This window comes from Carassius auratus, chromosome 34 (assembly GCF_003368295.1).
Source record: "Carassius auratus strain Wakin chromosome 34, ASM336829v1, whole genome shotgun sequence".
In the NCBI taxonomy this organism is placed as follows: Eukaryota; Metazoa; Chordata; class Actinopteri; order Cypriniformes; family Cyprinidae; genus Carassius; species Carassius auratus.
This window is the reverse complement of record NC_039276.1, coordinates 1,494,919-1,513,394: the sequence shown is the minus strand read 5'-3', so window position 1 is coordinate 1,513,394 and position 18,476 is coordinate 1,494,919. Positions and strand designations below refer to the sequence as shown.

Genomic DNA, 18,476 nt, shown 5'->3' with positions numbered 1-18,476 from the left:
TGCACTATACTGAGAGCATCAGTGAAAGAATTCAGTCAACGAGCGCGCACAGAACAAAACTCCAGTGTTTCGGCTCATTCATTTCATTTTCCTTTATACACAATTTATGTCACCTTAAAAAAAACAAAGTATATAGCAGCTCCTTATTGCATAAAACTAAAACTTAAACGGGAAGAATAAAGTGCATTCTGATAAAAATGTTGTACTGTACGTCAAATCTTAGCATCAGCTGAACAAAATTTCACTCATTTTAGGGAATTCTGATTATGGTTTCTAAATGCGACTAGATTCATGCCTTGGCATTTTTTTTTTAAGTAATGCATTAACATATTGCATTACTCCTTAAAAAAAGCAACTAATTGCATTACTTAGTTACGTTGCACTAGTTGCATTACACATTTTAGTATTTAAGCAGTATATAATTATCATGGACTATAGTGTGTGTGTTTGTCTCACCTGTCTAAGCTCCTCAAACACCAGCGATGTGAGCCACACATACAGCAGAAGTTCCCTCCACGACGGATAGGTCTGGAAATCGATCATGAGCACCACGGCAAACAGCCACAGGAAGCCAAAATAAGAGGCGATGTTCCAGTAAAACTTGACTTGAGGCGACGTGAACAGACTCATCAGACAAGACGCACAGTTTAGAGGCTTCAGCTCAGGCTTCAGCTCAGGCTTCTGTGAGGAGTCGCTGGGACACAACAATCATCACTCCTTACTGATTCAGACAGATACATATTTTCGTATGCTTCTACATGCTCACATTAGTTTGATACATTAACATATACATGTATACAATTCTATGTCACCCTAGACCACAAAACTAGTCTGAAGTGTCAATGTAAAGCTTTAAATAATATTTCCATTGATGTATGGTTTATTAGGATCAGACAATAATTGTCTGAGATACAACCATTGAAAAATCTGGGATCTGAGGGTGCAAAAAAATCTAAATATTGAGAAAATCACCTTTAAAGTTGTTCAAATGAAGTTCTTAGCAATGCATATAAATAATCAAATATAATAGTCATTATAGTATTATTAACAGTAACTTACTATGAATATTACATAAACATAATAATAATAATAATAATAACAACTCATGAATATTGCATAAAGACAACAACAGCAATATTTTTTGGAATATTCATAATAAATAATAGTTTTTCAATAGTCTTTTTAATAGTTTTTATATATTATCCTGTAAAAAAAAAAAAAAAATTATTCAAACTGGTTTTGTATATTGGTTAGGTAATCATGATAATAATAATAACTCATTATGAATATTACACAAAGATAATAATAACAATAATACGTTATATAATAATCTCTTTATGTAACACTCATAACAAATAATTATTTTAAATAGTCTAAAGATGGATTATTATTGTGTCAAAAAATTGTTTATATAATAATAATAAAAACAAAAAAACATAATAATAATAATAATAATAATCATATGTAATATTCATAATGAATAATTGTTATTTAACCATCTAAAATAAATTAAGTTATTAAAAGTTGGTAATGCATATTATGTTATAATAATAAAAACGAAACATTATATATATATATATATATATATATATATATATATATATATATATATAATTTTTAAGTAATATTCATATTGAATAATTGTTCTTTATCTAAAATAAATAAATAAAATAATTCCAAATTGGTTTTGCATATTGGTCATGTAAAAATAATGGTAATATTTCTTTGTGCAATATTCATAATGAATAATTGTTCTTTAATTGTCTAAAGATTACGTATTATTGTGTAAAAAAATACAACAAAACATTGAAACATAAATTTACAATAACTGAAGGGATTGACTCATGCCTTTAAATGCATTGGTGTGAATGTGGGCCGTGTGTGTCTGTAACTCAACTCACCGATAATGCCGTTTGAGTTTGGTTTCTGAGCTTCCAGAAAACACTGAATCATCGGCCAGTTTCTGCTGCTCCGTCCTCTCGGCCTGTCTCTGGATGTCTTCATCACGTCTGCCAGAGTTCAGTTTAACATTAAGGGTTAACTGTGAATCACTGAAGGTCATGGTTTGTCATGGTCAAGCTGAATTATTCAATGCAGTGCTGCTGTCTGATGGTGTGTGCATGTAATGACCCAATGACATGACTTTAGGTTTAAGCACTTTAAATTATGCATTTGATGAAAACAAGTGTTTTTACCTGAAGGTTAGGAAGCTGGTGTAGATGAGAGGAAAGAAGATCATGCAGAGCAGCACTTTCCAGGTTGCATTCTCCACAGACAGCTCTCCACACCAAACCTGAGTCAGCAGAGCCTTACAGAAAACACCAAAAACAACAGCGTTTTACTATTTCTACCCTTTCACAGACGAAGAAGGCAGCAGGTGCAATGCATACCAGCTTTTCGATTCGGAGCCGAGCATTAGTATCGTTCTGCTCAACTGTGTCTGCACATCAATAAACTAAATGTGCATTGGCTCGTTTAGTTTAAACTCGAAGTAGATTGGTCTATCGAAACGTTATGCAATGCATATTACTAATCAAAAATTAAGTTTTGATGTATTCACGGTAGGAAAATTTACAAAATATCTTCATGGAACATGATCTTTACTTAAAAAATCAATAATTTTGACCCATACAATGTATTTTTGGCTATTGCTACAAATATCTCTGTGCAATTAAGCATGGTTTTGTGACCCAGGATCACATACAAAAATCCATATGAATAAATAATAATAATAATAAAAATATTCATAACATCACAATGGTGAGTAAATAATGACTTATTTTTTTTAATTTTGGGTAAATTAGCCCTTCAATACGCCAAGATTTATATTTGTGACCCTGAAACACAAAACCAGTCGCTGAGGTATATTTGTAGCAATAGCCAAAAATACATTGTATGAGACAAAATTTTAGATTTTCATTTTATGAAAATAATCATAAGGATATTAAATAAAGATAATTTTCTAAGAAGATATTTTGTAAAATTCTTACTGTAAATATATCAAAACTTACTTTTTGATTAGTAATATGCATTGCTAAGTACTCCATTTGGACACTTTAAAAGGCGATTTTCTCAATATTTAGATTTTTTTTTGCACCCTCAGATTCCAGATTTTCAAATAGTTGTATCTCAGACAAATATCGTCTGATCCTAAAAGCCATACATCAATGGAAAGCTTATTATTATTATTAGAAATCTCAATTTAACAGGTTTTGTGGTCCATGGTCAAATATCTCAGTAGGACTCAGTTAAGAAACCAGATGATGGGTTTGTTCACCTGGACTCCAGAGTGAGCGATGAAGCTCTTCGCGTCGGCTTTGAGCGCGAGCCACAGACAGGTGCTTCTGCCCCACATCGGCGAGACGCGCGTCAGCAGCTTCTGTGCCCTCTCTGCGTCCCAGCTGTGACACTCGCTGAACACACCTGGGACAGGAAGACACCAGCAGGGTTAAAGGTCACAGCTCTGCTCAGAGGACATGAGGCGATGTGTGTCGGCTCGTACCAATGGCTTGTTTCTCGTAGTGGCTGGCTAGTTCTGTCATGTCCTTTGCCTCTTCACTATCGTCCTCTCCGCTCTCCTGCGCCAGCTTCCTCAAGATCTTACTGGCTGCCAGAGCGGCTGCGATACAGTCTCTGCACTGCAAACACAACACAATACTAACTACAACCACACTCATGCTATCCAAGAGGATATTGTGATAACAGATGCAAATTACAGATTTTAAATACACAATCAGATTATATCATTTATCATAAATCATATGAGTGCTCATTTTACACAAACAGCATCTGAACAGCTAAATTTAGGCAAACCACAATGGATATAAATAGAAAACTGCATAATTTACATAATGTAGGCTTGTCAAAAAAATATAAACAGCAGCCATTATTATTAGGATAAAATAATTTGGTATGTTTTTGTTTTATTTTTAGTTTAATCATGTGAACCTAATTCATTTTCAGAAAGGAATCGGCAATATTTCACATAAAAGAGAACACAAAACTGAATAATAATAACAATAATTATTGTTATTATTATTGCTAGTATTAATATTTATTATTATTAGTAGTAGTAATTACATATTATTGTGTCAAACATAGAAATAAAAATGAAAAATTGGTTATTGGACACTTGAAAACATAAGAAAATTAAAAAAAGAATCTGTATGATATAAAATAAAATATTTATCTCGATTCACAACCAGTGTAATAATAATAATAATAATAATAATAATAACAATTATTATTATTATTATTATTATTATTAATATTATTAATATGGTTATTAAATACTCATTAATTTTATTTAAATTGTTCTTTAATAGTCTAATGAATATCTATTATTGTGTCAAAAATACAAATAGAACATTTAAATAAAACATTTAAATAAAAAATGAAAACCTGGTTCTGCACACTTAAATGCATAAAGAAATAATCTGTGATATATAATAACAAAATATTTCACTATGAATACATTACAGGTGCTAAAATCATCAAATAGTTTTTACCATATCCAATTTAGATATGTAAACTATCCAAATGCACTGATTATTATTATTATTATTATTATTATTATTATTACTATTATCATTATTATTATATTTCACAGCTAAATGAGTTTCTACCACCAAATGAACCAGAAAACAAGTAAATGCGAATCATAAAGTGGAGCGTTCATCCCTAATTAATGTTATACCTGCTCCCAGCTGATCTCTGCCATTTCTGGGTTATTCTGCACAATGGCCCAGAGGAAGAGATCTCGAATCGATTCCCAAACCTTGTTTGCGGTCCTCTCTTCATCCGAACATGACGGATTCATCAGGCCTTTGGACGGCCCCTGAGAGACGACCACAAACACTTCTCACAACTCTTCTGATAATCAATAATTATAGAAGCTTGCAAAAAACATGTACAGGTCAAAAATAAGTCACATTAAATTCTATTTGTATAAAGACAATATGCCTACTTTAGAATCATTTAGATGCATTGTGACATTATTACTTTGATGTCAATTCATTAACTTTTTTAATCATTATCAATGTAATATCATAATTTTTGTTTTAATTTCAAAGAAACATAAAACCCTTACAACTAAATTTATGAGGGGAATAAAAGTTAAGAAAATTCTCAGCAGTTAACTAAAATGATCAAATATATATATATATATATATATATATATATATATATATATATAGATATATACATAAATTGTTCAATTAAATCTGAAGAAGGCACTTGAGGGCACTTTCGAGGAGCCGAAATTGGAGCGAGCCCTCCCTGGCAGAACTGGGTATCAGGGTCCCTCCCAGGGTGAAACAAGGAATCAGGGTCTCTCCATGGGCAGAACTGGGGATCAGGAGCCCTCCCAGGGAGAAACAAGGAATCAGGGGCCCTCCCTGGGCAGAACTGGGGATCAGGAGCCCTCCCAGGGCGAAACAAGGAATCAGGGGCCCTCCCTGGGCAGAACTGGGGATCAGGAGCCCTCCCAGGGCGAAACAAGGAATCAGGGGCCCTCCCTGGGCAGAACTGGGGATCAGGAGCCCTCCCAGGGCGAAACAAGGAATCAGGGTCTCTCCATGGGCAGAACTGGGGATCAGGAGCCCTCCCAGGGAGAAACAAGGAATCAGGGGCCCTCCCTGGGCAGAACTGGGGATCAGGAGCCCTCCCAGGGCAAAACAAGAAATCAGGAGCCCTCCCTGTGTGGAACTGGGGATCAGGAGCCCTCCATTGTCCAAACGTGGAATCAAGAGCCATCCCTGGGTTAAACAAGGAATCTGGAGCCCTTCTTGGGTTAAAGGAGGAATCAGGAGCCCTCCCTGGCAGACCTGGGGATTAGGAGCCCTCCCTGGCAAAACTGTGTGTCAGGTGCCCTCCATGGCAGAACTGGGGATCAGGAGCCCTCCCTGGGAGAACTGGGGATCAGGAGCCCTCCCTGGGAGAAACAAGGAATCAGGAGCCCTCCCTGGATTAAACAAGGAATCAGGAGCCTTCCCTGTGTTAAACGAAGAACCATGAACCCTCCCTGGGCAGAACTGGGGATCAGGAGCCCTCCCTGGAAGAACTGGGGATCAGGAGCCCTCCCTGGGAGAAATAAGGAATCAGGAGCCCTCCCAGGATTAAACAAGGAATCAGGAGCCTTCACTGTGTTAAACGAAGAACCATGAACCCTCCCTGGGCAGAACTGGGGATCAGGAGCCCTCCCTGGAAAAACTGGGGACCAGGAGCCCCCCACTCCCCGGGCTAAACAAGGAATCAGGAGCCCTCCCTGTGTTAAACGAAGAACCATGATCCCTCCCTGGGCAGAACTGGGGATCAGTAGCCCTCCCTGGCAGAACTGGGGATCAGGAGCCCTCCCAGGGCGAAACAAGGAATCAGGAGCCCTCCCTTGATTAAAAAAGGAATCAGGAGCCTTCCCTGTGTAAAACGAAGAATCAGGAGCCCTCCCTGGGTTAAACAAGGAATCAGGAGCCCTCCCTGGCAGAAATGGGGATCAGCAGCCCTCCCTGGGAGAAACGAGGAATCAGGAGCCCTCCCTGGGTTAAACGGCGAATCAGGAGCCCTCCCTGGGTTAAACAAGGAATCAGGAGCCCTCCCTGGCAGAACTGGGGATCAGCAGCCCTCCCTGGGAGAACGACGAATCAGGAGCCCTCCCTGGGAGAACTGGGGATCAGGAGCCCTCCCTGGGAGAAACGAGGAATCAGGAGCCCTCCCTTAGCGGAACTGGATGATCGGGGCGGAACTGGGGATCAGTAGCCCCCCACTCCCTGGGCTAAACAAGGAATCAGGAGCCCTTCCTGTGTTAAACGAGGAAACAGGAGCCCTCCCAGGGCAGAACTGGGGATCAGGAGCCTTCCCTGGTTGGAAGTGGGGATCAGGAGCCCTCCCCGGGCTAAACGAGAAATCAAGAGCCCTTCCCGGGCTAAACAAGTAATCAGGAGCCCACCCTGGGTTAAATGAGGAATCAGGAGCCCTCCCTGGATTAAGCAAGTAATCAGGACCCTCCCTGGGTTAAACAAGGAACCAGGAGCCCTCCCTGGGCAGAACTGGGGATCAGGAGCCCTCCCTGGCAGAACTGGGGATCAGGAGCCCTCCCTGGCAGAACTGGGGATCAGGAGCCCTCCCTGGGAGAAACGAGGAACAGGATCCCTCCCTGGGTTAAACGACGAATCAGGAGCACTCCCTGGGTTAAACAAGGAATCTGGAGCCCTCCCTGGCAGAACTGGGGATCAGCAGCCCTCCCTGGGATAAACGACGAATCAGGAGCCCTCCCTGGGTTAAACGACGAATCAGGAGCCCTCCCTGGGTTAAACGACGAATCAGGAGCCCTCCCTGGGTTAAATGACTAATCAGGAGCCCTCCCTGTGTGAAACAAGGAATCAGGAGCCCTCCCTTGGCGGAACTGGATGATCGGGGCGGAACTGGGGATCAGGAGCCCCCCACTGCCCGGGCTAAACAAGGAATCAGGAGTCCTCCCTGGGCAGAACTGGGGATCAGGAGCCCTCCCTGGGAGAAACGAGGAATCAGGAGCCCTCTTTGGGCAGAACTGGGGATCAGGGGCCGTCCCTGGGCAGAACTGGGGATCAGGAACCCTCCCTGGGCTTAACTTGGGAACTAGAGCCCACTCTGGGCTGGATTTGGGGACTGGGAAGTGCTTTGGAGGAACAGGCACAACAAGGTGCTTTCAAGTAACTGGCACTGGAGCAACTCCAGGGGCTGACAGGCTTGAATGAAGAACCGCTGGCAGGCTTGCCACAAGAGTGACCAACAGACTTGACTTGGGAACAGCCGGCAGAGGCATTCCAGATCAGGATTGGAGACTCTCCAGACACTGGATGAGTGCCTCCTCCAGTTGTGGTAGGTTGTGTCTGGGAGCTCCATGGGGCGATGAGCCAAGACAAGGAACATCGCTCATTCCTCCATCTGGACTGGGAGAAATGCATGGGAAAACAAAACACTTATTAAAAAAAAAAAGGAAAACAAACGGGAAGAGGGTGTGCCACTTAATTGTTCTTTGGTCTGCTGTTCTTTCACAACCCACTGAGGCAGGGAGGAGCAAAGAGACGCAGGAGAATATTTAGAAAACATAGAATTTAATTCAAACTCAAGGGGAACTGCGGAGACACAGGAACACATGGACAGATGTTTAACAGACAAAGAAACTTAGAATCGGACTCAGTGTAAGTACACAGGACTTAATGAGTGGAAGATGAGGAATATCTGGAACTAATGAAAGAATAAAAATAGGAAAAAACTGGGAACAGGAATATAGCAGGAATATACACGTGAAAGGTATATGCTTAAATGTAAATTAATAACCCACTTACGTAACATTATCAGTTAAACTGAATTATTTTTGTCTTGGTTTCCAGTAAAAATAACATCCCTAAAACTAACTTTACATGAAAATATAACAAAATGACATGACATTTGTCAGTAGCTACTGATGCAAAAACCATTCTCATCCTCAGCAGTGTTCTTATTGTTAACTTAAACTAAAACTATTCAAATTGTTTTCATTAATTTAAATAAAATGAAAATATAACTATTTGCTGACAAACTTTAAATATTTCTCTTGAAATTAAAAATTGTAAATATTGGAAATTAAATTTAAAAAATATCTATTTTTTTCAATAAAAATGAAAAAAACATGCATGACAAAATTACTAATACTGAACTAAAATTAAAATAGAAAATGGAAAACATAAAAATTCTTAATAAATACTGTTTTTAAAGTATACTACAATAACACTGTGCTGTAATGTGAAAAATAACAATATAGTAATTCAATTTAATAATATTTGTATGCATATTTACATTATTATTTAGTCATTTCATTTAAATCATTTAGTCATGATTTATATGTCCTTGTTGCTGAGCTGTTTTTAGTCTGCTGTTCTAAAACTTGCCACTAAATGGACATCATCTTTGGTCATCTTGTAGCACGATGGGTCGTATAACGGTTGAGTGAAACTTCCCAGCAGGTGGCGCACTTCTTCAGCCACGTGACTCAAGGAGATCTTTGTGCTTCCAGGCTGTGGCTCTTGACCCCTGCCGATTTTTCCACCCTGGACTCTTTTAGCGAGTTTGCGCAGGAAGAAGCAGGCGGGCAGGTGGGTGTAAAGCTCACAGAGCATGTCTTCACACTCCATAAACTTCTTCACACACACTCCATTCTCCAGCAGGAGACGCACAAATTCAGGTTTGTCACCCACCAGCGCAGAAAACATGGCATGATGCAGATCACTGGACTGAGATGAGAAAGATATGGAAAATACATTATCACAAACTCAACCAGGTCAACCTAGTGTATTATTATTGACTTCTAAGCAGGGCTATTATTGTTTACTAAAACTAAAACATATAATAATAATAATAATAATAATAATAATAATAATAATAATAATAATAAGTAAATAAATAAATGTTTATTACATACAATAAAAATTTTAAAAACACAAACTTAAAATAAAATATCTAAAAAAAATTATCTTTATTTGTCAAAGCAACATTTATCATTTTCTAATTTTAGTATGTTAAAATACAAAAATAACCAAAACTAAAATTAAAAAATTTATAAAAACTATATAGACATATTTCAAAATCATAATAATAATAATGAAAACTTATTTTATATCAGCTTGTTGCCAAATAAAAAATTTAAAAATGAAAACAGACACATTTTTTAAAAACTAATAATAATAACAAAATTACAAAAACATTAACTAAAACTTCAATACAAATAAATGCCATTGCTTGAAATAAAATAAACATTAAATTAAAAACATATTATATTAAAATATCTTTTAATATCATTATATAAAAAAATTATACTATTCTACAAATATGTATTTTTCAAAGCAACATTTCTCATTTTATTTTGAGCACTAAAATAAATAAATAAACAAACAAAAATATTTTATATAGACATGTTTATTAATAATAACAATAATAATAATAATAATAAATAAAATCTATTTCAAAAAATGTAAACAAAAAATAATAAATAAAAAATTATAAAAACCATAGACATATTCACTGTAAAAAATTATGCCGTTAAATAACAGTAATTTACTGGCAGCAGGGGTGCCAGTAAAGTACTGTTAATTTACAGCTTTCAACCATTAATTTACCACTCTTATTTTTTTTTTTACAGTATTTTACCATAAATTCTACCATGGAAATTAACTCCACTCCCACTGCTTCAAACAGTTCGAGTTTAAAAACTAGCATTCCTACGATGTTAGTACTATGAACTTATTTCATTTGATTCCACTGAGAAGGAGTATTTCTTAATATAAAGATGCAAACACTTAATGTGCAGTAATAAAGTAACTAAATACATGACTTTTACTCAAATCACTGCGGCTCATTGTAATCTATAGCACACATGTATGTGCCGAAAGTACTTAACACAGAGATCACCACTGTATCAGCGCACCCACATTTACTGTCTTTATATAAAACAGCAGAAGATCAGAATTTGTGGCTCATCATTGACTGAAGCACAGGCTATACTCTCCAGCACAATGGTGAACAACAAAACTACATTAAACTAACAGATCTCTCTTGTGCAAACAGACATTAATACAGTCAAGTTCAGTATTTACTCTCATTATCAGTGTATGAGTTTGCATATTTTTTTTCTATGGATGTTCACAAATATTTTGGTTAAATTAACTTTTTTTTTTCATTTGGTAAATCTGAAGTTTACATTTTACAGTATATTACTGTTTTTCCTTGACTTAACGGCAAAAAAATAGAAAAACACTTTTTTTGCTGGCAACCATTAATTTACGGCAACAAGCTGTAGAAAAACTGTTATTTACTGGCAGCAGGGGTGCCAGTAAATAACTGTTTTTCTACAGTTTGTTTCCTGTAAATTAATTACAGTTTATTACTGTTAAATTATGTTTCATGCTGTTTTTTCTTCATCTTAAATCTTTAACCCTTTAAACCCCACAACAAAATCCTCAGTTTTAAATGAACACTTATAATGTGTGCACACTACAGAGTGTTAGAGTAACACTGATTCAGTGAAGTTAATGAGATAATTATGTGATTAATTGATGATTGAGCATTAGTGATAAACACCTTCAGAATCACTGAAGGAAAGAGAAACACAAGATCTACAAATGACTTCAGCCACAGCCTTAGATGAAATCAACTGAATAAAAGAATACATCAAATCTCTCAAGATCTGATTAAACAACTACTAAAACAGCTTCACCAGATTCACATTACTAACCAGACTGACTTTATTTCTGTCATATGTCTACAGAAGATCTTATGGAGAGTTAAATAGGTTTAGGTGTTTTTCACTACCATGATGGAGATCAGTGTTTACTTTAGTTGGGCTCTTGAACGTGACTTTTCAACGACTAAGGTTTTTTTTTTTACATGCTGTAACAATGCATCTTTGGAACTTGTTATAGCAAAACAAAAGTCCACAGAAGAGAAAAATCTGGTATTGTTGTTTAAAGATTGGCAAGAACAAAAACTATTATTTCTAAACTGTGTCTTTTCTCTTATTGAATATTGATACTACAGCATAAGAAGGAACACTGCTGAGCCATAAGTTATGAAAGACTGTTAAGAAAATTTCACTCATAATAAAATAAAAAAAACTTTGCTGAAATTTAGACAGAAACCTCAATAATCAGCGTATGAATCACAACAATGGTGACAATCCACAAAATAAATATATCAGTTCTGAACATCACAACACATGCTACTAAAACTTAAGACAAATGCAAAATTATAAGCACAAAAGAATTCAAGAAAATAAGTGAACAATTCAGGGGCATAATTTATTCATGCCGCAATGCATGCTGGGAGTCATGGATGAGTTTTATCCTGCGCTGGTACCCAGCATGCATTGCATCATGAACCTTTTGATTGTCACCATTGTTGAGATTCATATGCTGATTGTTGATTTCTCTCTTTGAGTGTTGTGGGGACTGCTGCCTGAAATATTTCTTAACTAAAACTGTCATTAAATCCATAAATTCTGGTTATCACATTCATGTTTAATCTTACAAAATTGAAGAAACAAAAAAAATTGTGTCATTCACTCACATATTTCAACACCAAATTAATATTTGATTACTATAGCAACACTTTAAGTCAGTCTAGCAGAATATGCCTGACAGAAACAGCCATAATCAGCTGACTATCAAAATTCATAATGCTGTAACAGATGTACCATAAAGATACAAATACAGCAATGAAACAAAATTTAAAGTACAAAAGTCAAGGGTCAGGAGCCCAACTAAAGTAAACACTGATCTCCACAATGGTAATGTCAAACGAAACAGTAACATTATCATCTAAATCTCTGTAATTCTCAGTAAGATCTTTCGATCTCTGATCTCTGATCTAATATAAATAAAGTCAGTCTGGTTAGTAATGAGTGAAGTTGGTAAATCTTCAGTTGATTTCATCTAAAGCTGTGGCTGAAGTCAGTTGTAGTTCATGTAGTTCAATTCACTTATTAGTTTTCATTCTCTCTGTCAGGTGGACTATATTAGTAAACTCATGTGGAATAGTGAATGAGGGTGTAGGGTGTGATTTGAAACACAGCCGCTGAGTGTCGACTTTGAACGTTGTTAATTTACGATATATAGCAGCAGGCTACCTTCTCGAAAATGATGAATATTACCCAGAATGCACTGTTTTAATGAAAAACAGTATGTTACTGTCAAAATTTGGCCGTTTTTTTACAGTGATTTTTAACAGTGTTAAAACAAAAAAATGAAAATAACAAAACACAACATTACAAAAATATTAACTAAAACACACACACACACACACACACATATATATATATATATATATACACACACAAAAATACACTACGAATAATAAAACTAAACAAAAAAAAATTCAACTTAAAAATTACTAAAATACCTAAACTGTAATATTGTATCATCTATACTAAAAAACACAGCTTCTAAGCTTGGCTTGCAGTCGTATTTTAAAACAAGTTAAAACAATATCTGCAGTACACAAACGTGATGTATTTCAGCAAATGTTAATGAACATAATTTTATGTGGCATGCACAAAAGTTTCTCTTTGATCCTCTAGTTTAGTTTAGTTTGTAGATCTCCACCGTCCACTGTCTGTCCTCGGTGAAGATCTGGCTCTCTGCGATGTCGACCCGGTTCCAGGCCACAGCGAGCTGCAGCTGTCTCTCCCACGACTGACGAGCCGTTAATCCATCGCTTCTGGAGGCTGAGGTGCAACAACATGTGTCAGGTTTAACCATTCTCAACAGTTTGTCTTTATTTATTTCTTCTCCTGATCAAGAAATGAAAAAAAAAAAGTTTCAAGTCTTGTGATTTAAAGTCAACTTTAGGTCTGAAGTCAAGCCACCGATTGTTTTAAGGTTTTCTATAAACTGTGCTGCAAGACAGTGTTGCTATTGTTGGATTAAAGTATTAAAAATAGTTTTTGGTAATTAAAATAAAGCTGAAATTAAATTAAAATATTAAATGAAAAACGTAAAAAAAAAAAAAAAAAAAAAAAAAATTCTGATGATTCTTATAAAACCTGTCAAAAACATGTCCAGATCATATTTCACACCTGAAATAAAGAATATTAAATCATATATATATTTGTTATATGTTTCATATATATGTTTTTTTTTTTTTTACAAATAAAATACCTCCTTTTTAAATTTGAGGTATTTTCCATTTCTGCATTGTATTGCATTGTGACATATTTTCATACCAATTGATAACCAGTTTTCTTATCATTATTAATTCAATATCATTATTGTTTTTCTCCAGAAAACAACAACATTACTTTTAATGTTGGTGGGGGGGGGGGGGGGGGGGGGGATTACTTTTAAGACTTGTTTTGCTTTGATGCAAAAAACTTTCATCATTTCGTCATCATTGTTAACTATTAACTAAAATGATTAAAATCATTATCTGAAATAAAGCTAAAATAAAATAACTGAAAAGAGTAGATTAAAAACATGCTTAAAAAACTGGCAACTAACTGAAATAAAATTACTGTAAAAAACTAAAACTTAAATAAAAATCAATTAAAGAATTTAAATATCTAAAAATATTTTTTAAGAAATAGAACCATCAATTTTCTTTAAACTGATAAAAATGCCAAAAGCACATTAAAGCTAAGCATATTAAAAATAAAAAGCTAATTCAATGTTCTAATATTATGTAAATAATACTAAAATAACACTGCTGCAGGATGATCATTATATATATATATCTAGAGATTTCCTGGTTCATTAAATCATAATAATCTAAAAGAAACAATACATCACGATTTACTTGAATCAAAAGACAATACAAAAATAAATCGTTTATCAGCTCTCTTCTAATTTCACACAATCACACAGGAAAGAAATTAGAAGATTAAAATTTTAAAATCAACCTCAGACACCATTTACTTTAACAGCATGAAATACACTTCTGTCTAACGTCTGTTTAATGTTTTGAGTTGCACTGAAGAACTAATGAACATCTCACAAGCAAGACAAGTCAAGTGTGTCTATAAGCAAACATGTGTGATAGACTTCAGTGCTTCAGTCAATAAAGCTAAATCTCTACAGCATTTCAGAGATGTGCCAACCATCACTATATAGCTCCAGCACTAATAGCTTCCTCCATCAAAGATGCAAAGAGAGGATGAATGCATTTAAACCAGAGTGAGCTGCACAATACCAAAACCACCATGACTGTTCTCTACACAGCATTAAGCTTAAAGTTATCTGAAATAATGTGCATGATAGTGTTGATACGCTCTCGAACGCACTCTCCGCTGCCATTACTGACCCAACTATTACCGGAACAACACAATTAGGCTCTGCCCGGAAAAACCAAGTCATCAAATTTCAGACGAAGAAATGCAGAGACTTGAACATGTGCCACTTCGCACCTTTCAGTAGAGCCTGGAGAATGGCTACGTCAACATCACAGTTTCTTTCCTCGTCGAAGTGAAACACAGTGAGCAAATGAGACATTCGGATGATGTCCTGAATCTAAAGAAAGACAAACAAATAAATAAATAAATAAAAACAAAGATTCACTGCTTAAAATACATCTTAATCAACTCTTCTGAGATTGGTTATATTTCACACACACACACACACACACACACACACACACACACATGCACGCACACACACACACACACATATATATATACGAATATATTCTGCTATAATTAAATTATATTTGTACTAATTCAAATTTTACACTATATATATATAATGATGGCAAACAATGCTGCTATCATTAATTCCACTTTAAAATTATATTTAATAATAGCAAATACAATTTAAAATGAACTCTTATTTACATGTGTATATTTATTTATTTGTAATACATATATACATATATACATATAATATGAATGAGACTACAATGTACACTTCCATTCAAAAGTTTGGGGTGAGTAAATTATTACTTTTTTATAAAATTAATACTTCTATTGAACAAGGACGCATTAATTTGATCAAAAGTGACAGTTAAGTCATTTATAATGTTGATAAAGATTTCTATTTCAAATTAATATTGTTCTTTTGAACTTCCTGTTCATCAAAGACTTAAAAATAAATGAATAACGGTTTCCACAGAAATATTCGGCAGCACAACTGTTTTCAACATTGTTAATAATCATAAATCTGTATATCAGAATTATTTCTGAAGATCATGTGACACTGAAGACTGGAGTAACGGTGCTGAAAATACAGCTTTGAACGCACGAATAAATTACATTTTACTATATTTTCACAAAGTAAACAGTTCTTTTAAATTGTAATAATATTTCACAATTTCCACTGTATTTTTAATCAAATAAATGCAGCCTTGGTCAAAAAATTCTCAAAATGTATAGTGATATTTTTGTGTAACTTAAATTAAATGTACGTTCTGTCTGTTACCTTGTAGGTCCACTCAATGACCAGCGACCAATCAAATCTTTCGTACTCAGCGTTTGTAAAAAACCTCTTGATGAGCTGCTGGATATGGTCCGGAGTGACCTCTGACCCGGGCAGAGCTGCCGCCTGAGCGATGACGTCCGCCACGCGTCCAGAGCCCTCCAGCACCACACACGGCGTGTGCTTCAGTATCGCATTGTGCACGGTCTGCCAATAACCATGTGAATTAGGCTTGATCTCACTGTGATCTGTGAAACTGATGACTTTAAAATCTCACGTTTAGCGTTCCTTTACCGCCACCCAAGACCACACAGACCACCGGTATCGTCAATCCACTATTCTCTACAAAGATAAACATACAAAACTCACATGACCAATAAACAATGTTAAAGAGCCCTGAAATACTAATTCTGTGACTTTTAGTTGTAGTTTTCAGGACATCTGAATACTAGTTTACTGTAAGTTTCACCATGCAGATTTTTAGTTAAACGTCCTGCCTAAACTTCCTGTATTAACACACACACTAGATCCACACAGGACAGAAACCAGCTTTTTTCAAACATTTGTGTCCCTGGAGCACAAAATCAGTCTTGAGTCGCTGGGGAATATTTGTAGCAATAGGCAAAAATACATTGTATGGGTCAAAATGAAAGATTTTCTCTTATACCAAAATAATTAGGATATTAAATAAAGATCAGGTTCCATGAACATATTTAGGAAATTTCTTTCTGCAAATACATAAAAACTTAATTTTTGATTAGTAATATGCATTGCTAAGAACTTCTTTTGGACAACTTTAAAGGCGATTTTCTCAATATTTAGATTTTTTTGCACCCTCAGATTCCAGATTTTCAAATAGTTGTATCTCAGACAAATATTGTTAGATCCTAAAAGCCATTCATCAATGGAAAGATGATTTATTCATTTTGAAAATTGACTCTTACGACTGTTTTTGTGATCCAGGGTCACGTTTCATGTGGCCTTTACAATATATGAGATTTGCACTTGTATTTGGTCGAGGTACATGAGAGAGCAATGAGAGAGAATTATTTGAGAGAGCAAAAAAAATCTAAATATTGAGAAAATCTGCTTTAAAGTTGTCCAAATGAATTCTTAGCCATGCACAAAATTAGGTTTTGATATATTTATGATAGGAAATGTACAAAATATCATCATGGAACTTGATCTTTACTTAATATCCTACTGATTTTGCATAAAAGAAAAATCTATAATTTTGCCTCTTACAATGTATTTTTGGCTATTGCTACAAATATCTCTGTGCAACTTAAGGCAAAACAAAAAGAAACAAAAGAAACAAAAGACTTGTTGCTGTTCTTTTGAACTCTCTGTTCATCTGTGCATCCTGGAAAATAAAACACATCGGGGTTTCCTCAAAAATATTGTGCAGCACAACTGCTTTCAACATTGATAATAATCAGAAACGTTTCTTCATATTAGAATGATTTCTGAAGATCATGTGACACTGAAGACTGTAGTAACTGATCACAGAAAATTTTACATTTTACAATATATTCACATAAAAAACAGTTATTTTAATTTGTAAAAATTTCACAATATTAGTTTTTAATGTGCTTTTTAACCAAATTAATGCAAGTGAGCAGAAGCCATGAAAAACATAAAAAACCTCACCAACCCTAAACTGCTAAACTTTTTACTGTACTGTACTTTTTACACAAAGTTTGACCTACAGTATATTCCCTGGCTAAACGTTTGCCATATAATTACTTCTCTGCAAAAAAAAAAAAACTGTTGGTAATCTGAATTTAGTGAAGCTTCCTCAACACTTCACCTCTATTTCCCAGCGGCTGTTGAGAGATGTATTTCTCCAGACCAGCCCTCAGCTCTATCTCAACTCCATGATTACGAGTGCCATCATCCACCAGCAGGAAGTGAGTGTGGTTGATATCGAGACAGGAGAAACGACCCTGACCTTGCTCGTCCAGAGAGTATTCCACAGGGAGATAACCCTAGAACAGACAAGACAAGATCCAGGAAAATGCTGTTATTATAAAATCAATAATAGCATCAATTTCAGCCTGCGGTTATCAACATAACAGCTACTTTAAGTAGGTATGGTTTAACATGCAGTGTCATGCAGTACCAGCTTTATAATATATTTGCAATTATATAGGATATGGGGATTTTAAATTAAACAACATTGTACTTTAATTTGTATTTTTTTGTGATTTAATTGCACTTCTGATTAAGTTTCTCAGAGTTTGTGGCATTGCATTTGTTTTGTGAGTATGATGACTTTAAAAATAATATACTGATTAAATGTATTGATTTTCAGTGCAAGCAAAAATGACATTAGTGCATCATGATGCAAAAACAAATAGACCAGGAAATCTCAAACTGGGGTTTGTGAGTTGATGAAAAGCTAATAATTATATCATACATTTTTTTTTATAAATAATAATAATAATTTTTTATATATATAAAAAAAAAAAAAAAAAAAAAATATATATATATATATATATATATATATATATATATATATTGTTTCTTCACCTGCATGTCATGTGACCATTAAACCAAAACTGATTC

At 35.1% G+C, this 18,476-nt stretch overlaps 1 protein-coding gene across 1 annotated transcript in view; it reads right to left on the bottom strand.

Moving 5' to 3' along the window:
* The window catches only part of LOC113053712 (transient receptor potential cation channel subfamily M member 2-like), a 34,985-nt gene that overhangs the window by 9,222 nt on the left and 7,287 nt on the right, over nucleotides 1-18,476 (bottom strand). The window contains exons 5-16 of the mRNA XM_026218994.1: nucleotides 17,719-17,896; nucleotides 16,186-16,250; nucleotides 15,912-16,115; nucleotides 14,906-15,008; nucleotides 13,110-13,231; nucleotides 8,907-9,248; nucleotides 4,697-4,837; nucleotides 3,503-3,638; nucleotides 3,278-3,423; nucleotides 2,196-2,308; nucleotides 1,902-2,009; nucleotides 457-694 (exon numbers count right to left, since the gene is read on the bottom strand). Of these exons, the coding sequence (XP_026074779.1) occupies nucleotides 457-694; nucleotides 1,902-2,009; nucleotides 2,196-2,308; nucleotides 3,278-3,423; nucleotides 3,503-3,638; nucleotides 4,697-4,837; nucleotides 8,907-9,248; nucleotides 13,110-13,231; nucleotides 14,906-15,008; nucleotides 15,912-16,115; nucleotides 16,186-16,250; nucleotides 17,719-17,896 (1,896 nt within the window). The remainder of the gene's footprint in view (nucleotides 1-456; nucleotides 695-1,901; nucleotides 2,010-2,195; nucleotides 2,309-3,277; nucleotides 3,424-3,502; nucleotides 3,639-4,696; nucleotides 4,838-8,906; nucleotides 9,249-13,109; nucleotides 13,232-14,905; nucleotides 15,009-15,911; nucleotides 16,116-16,185; nucleotides 16,251-17,718; nucleotides 17,897-18,476) is intronic.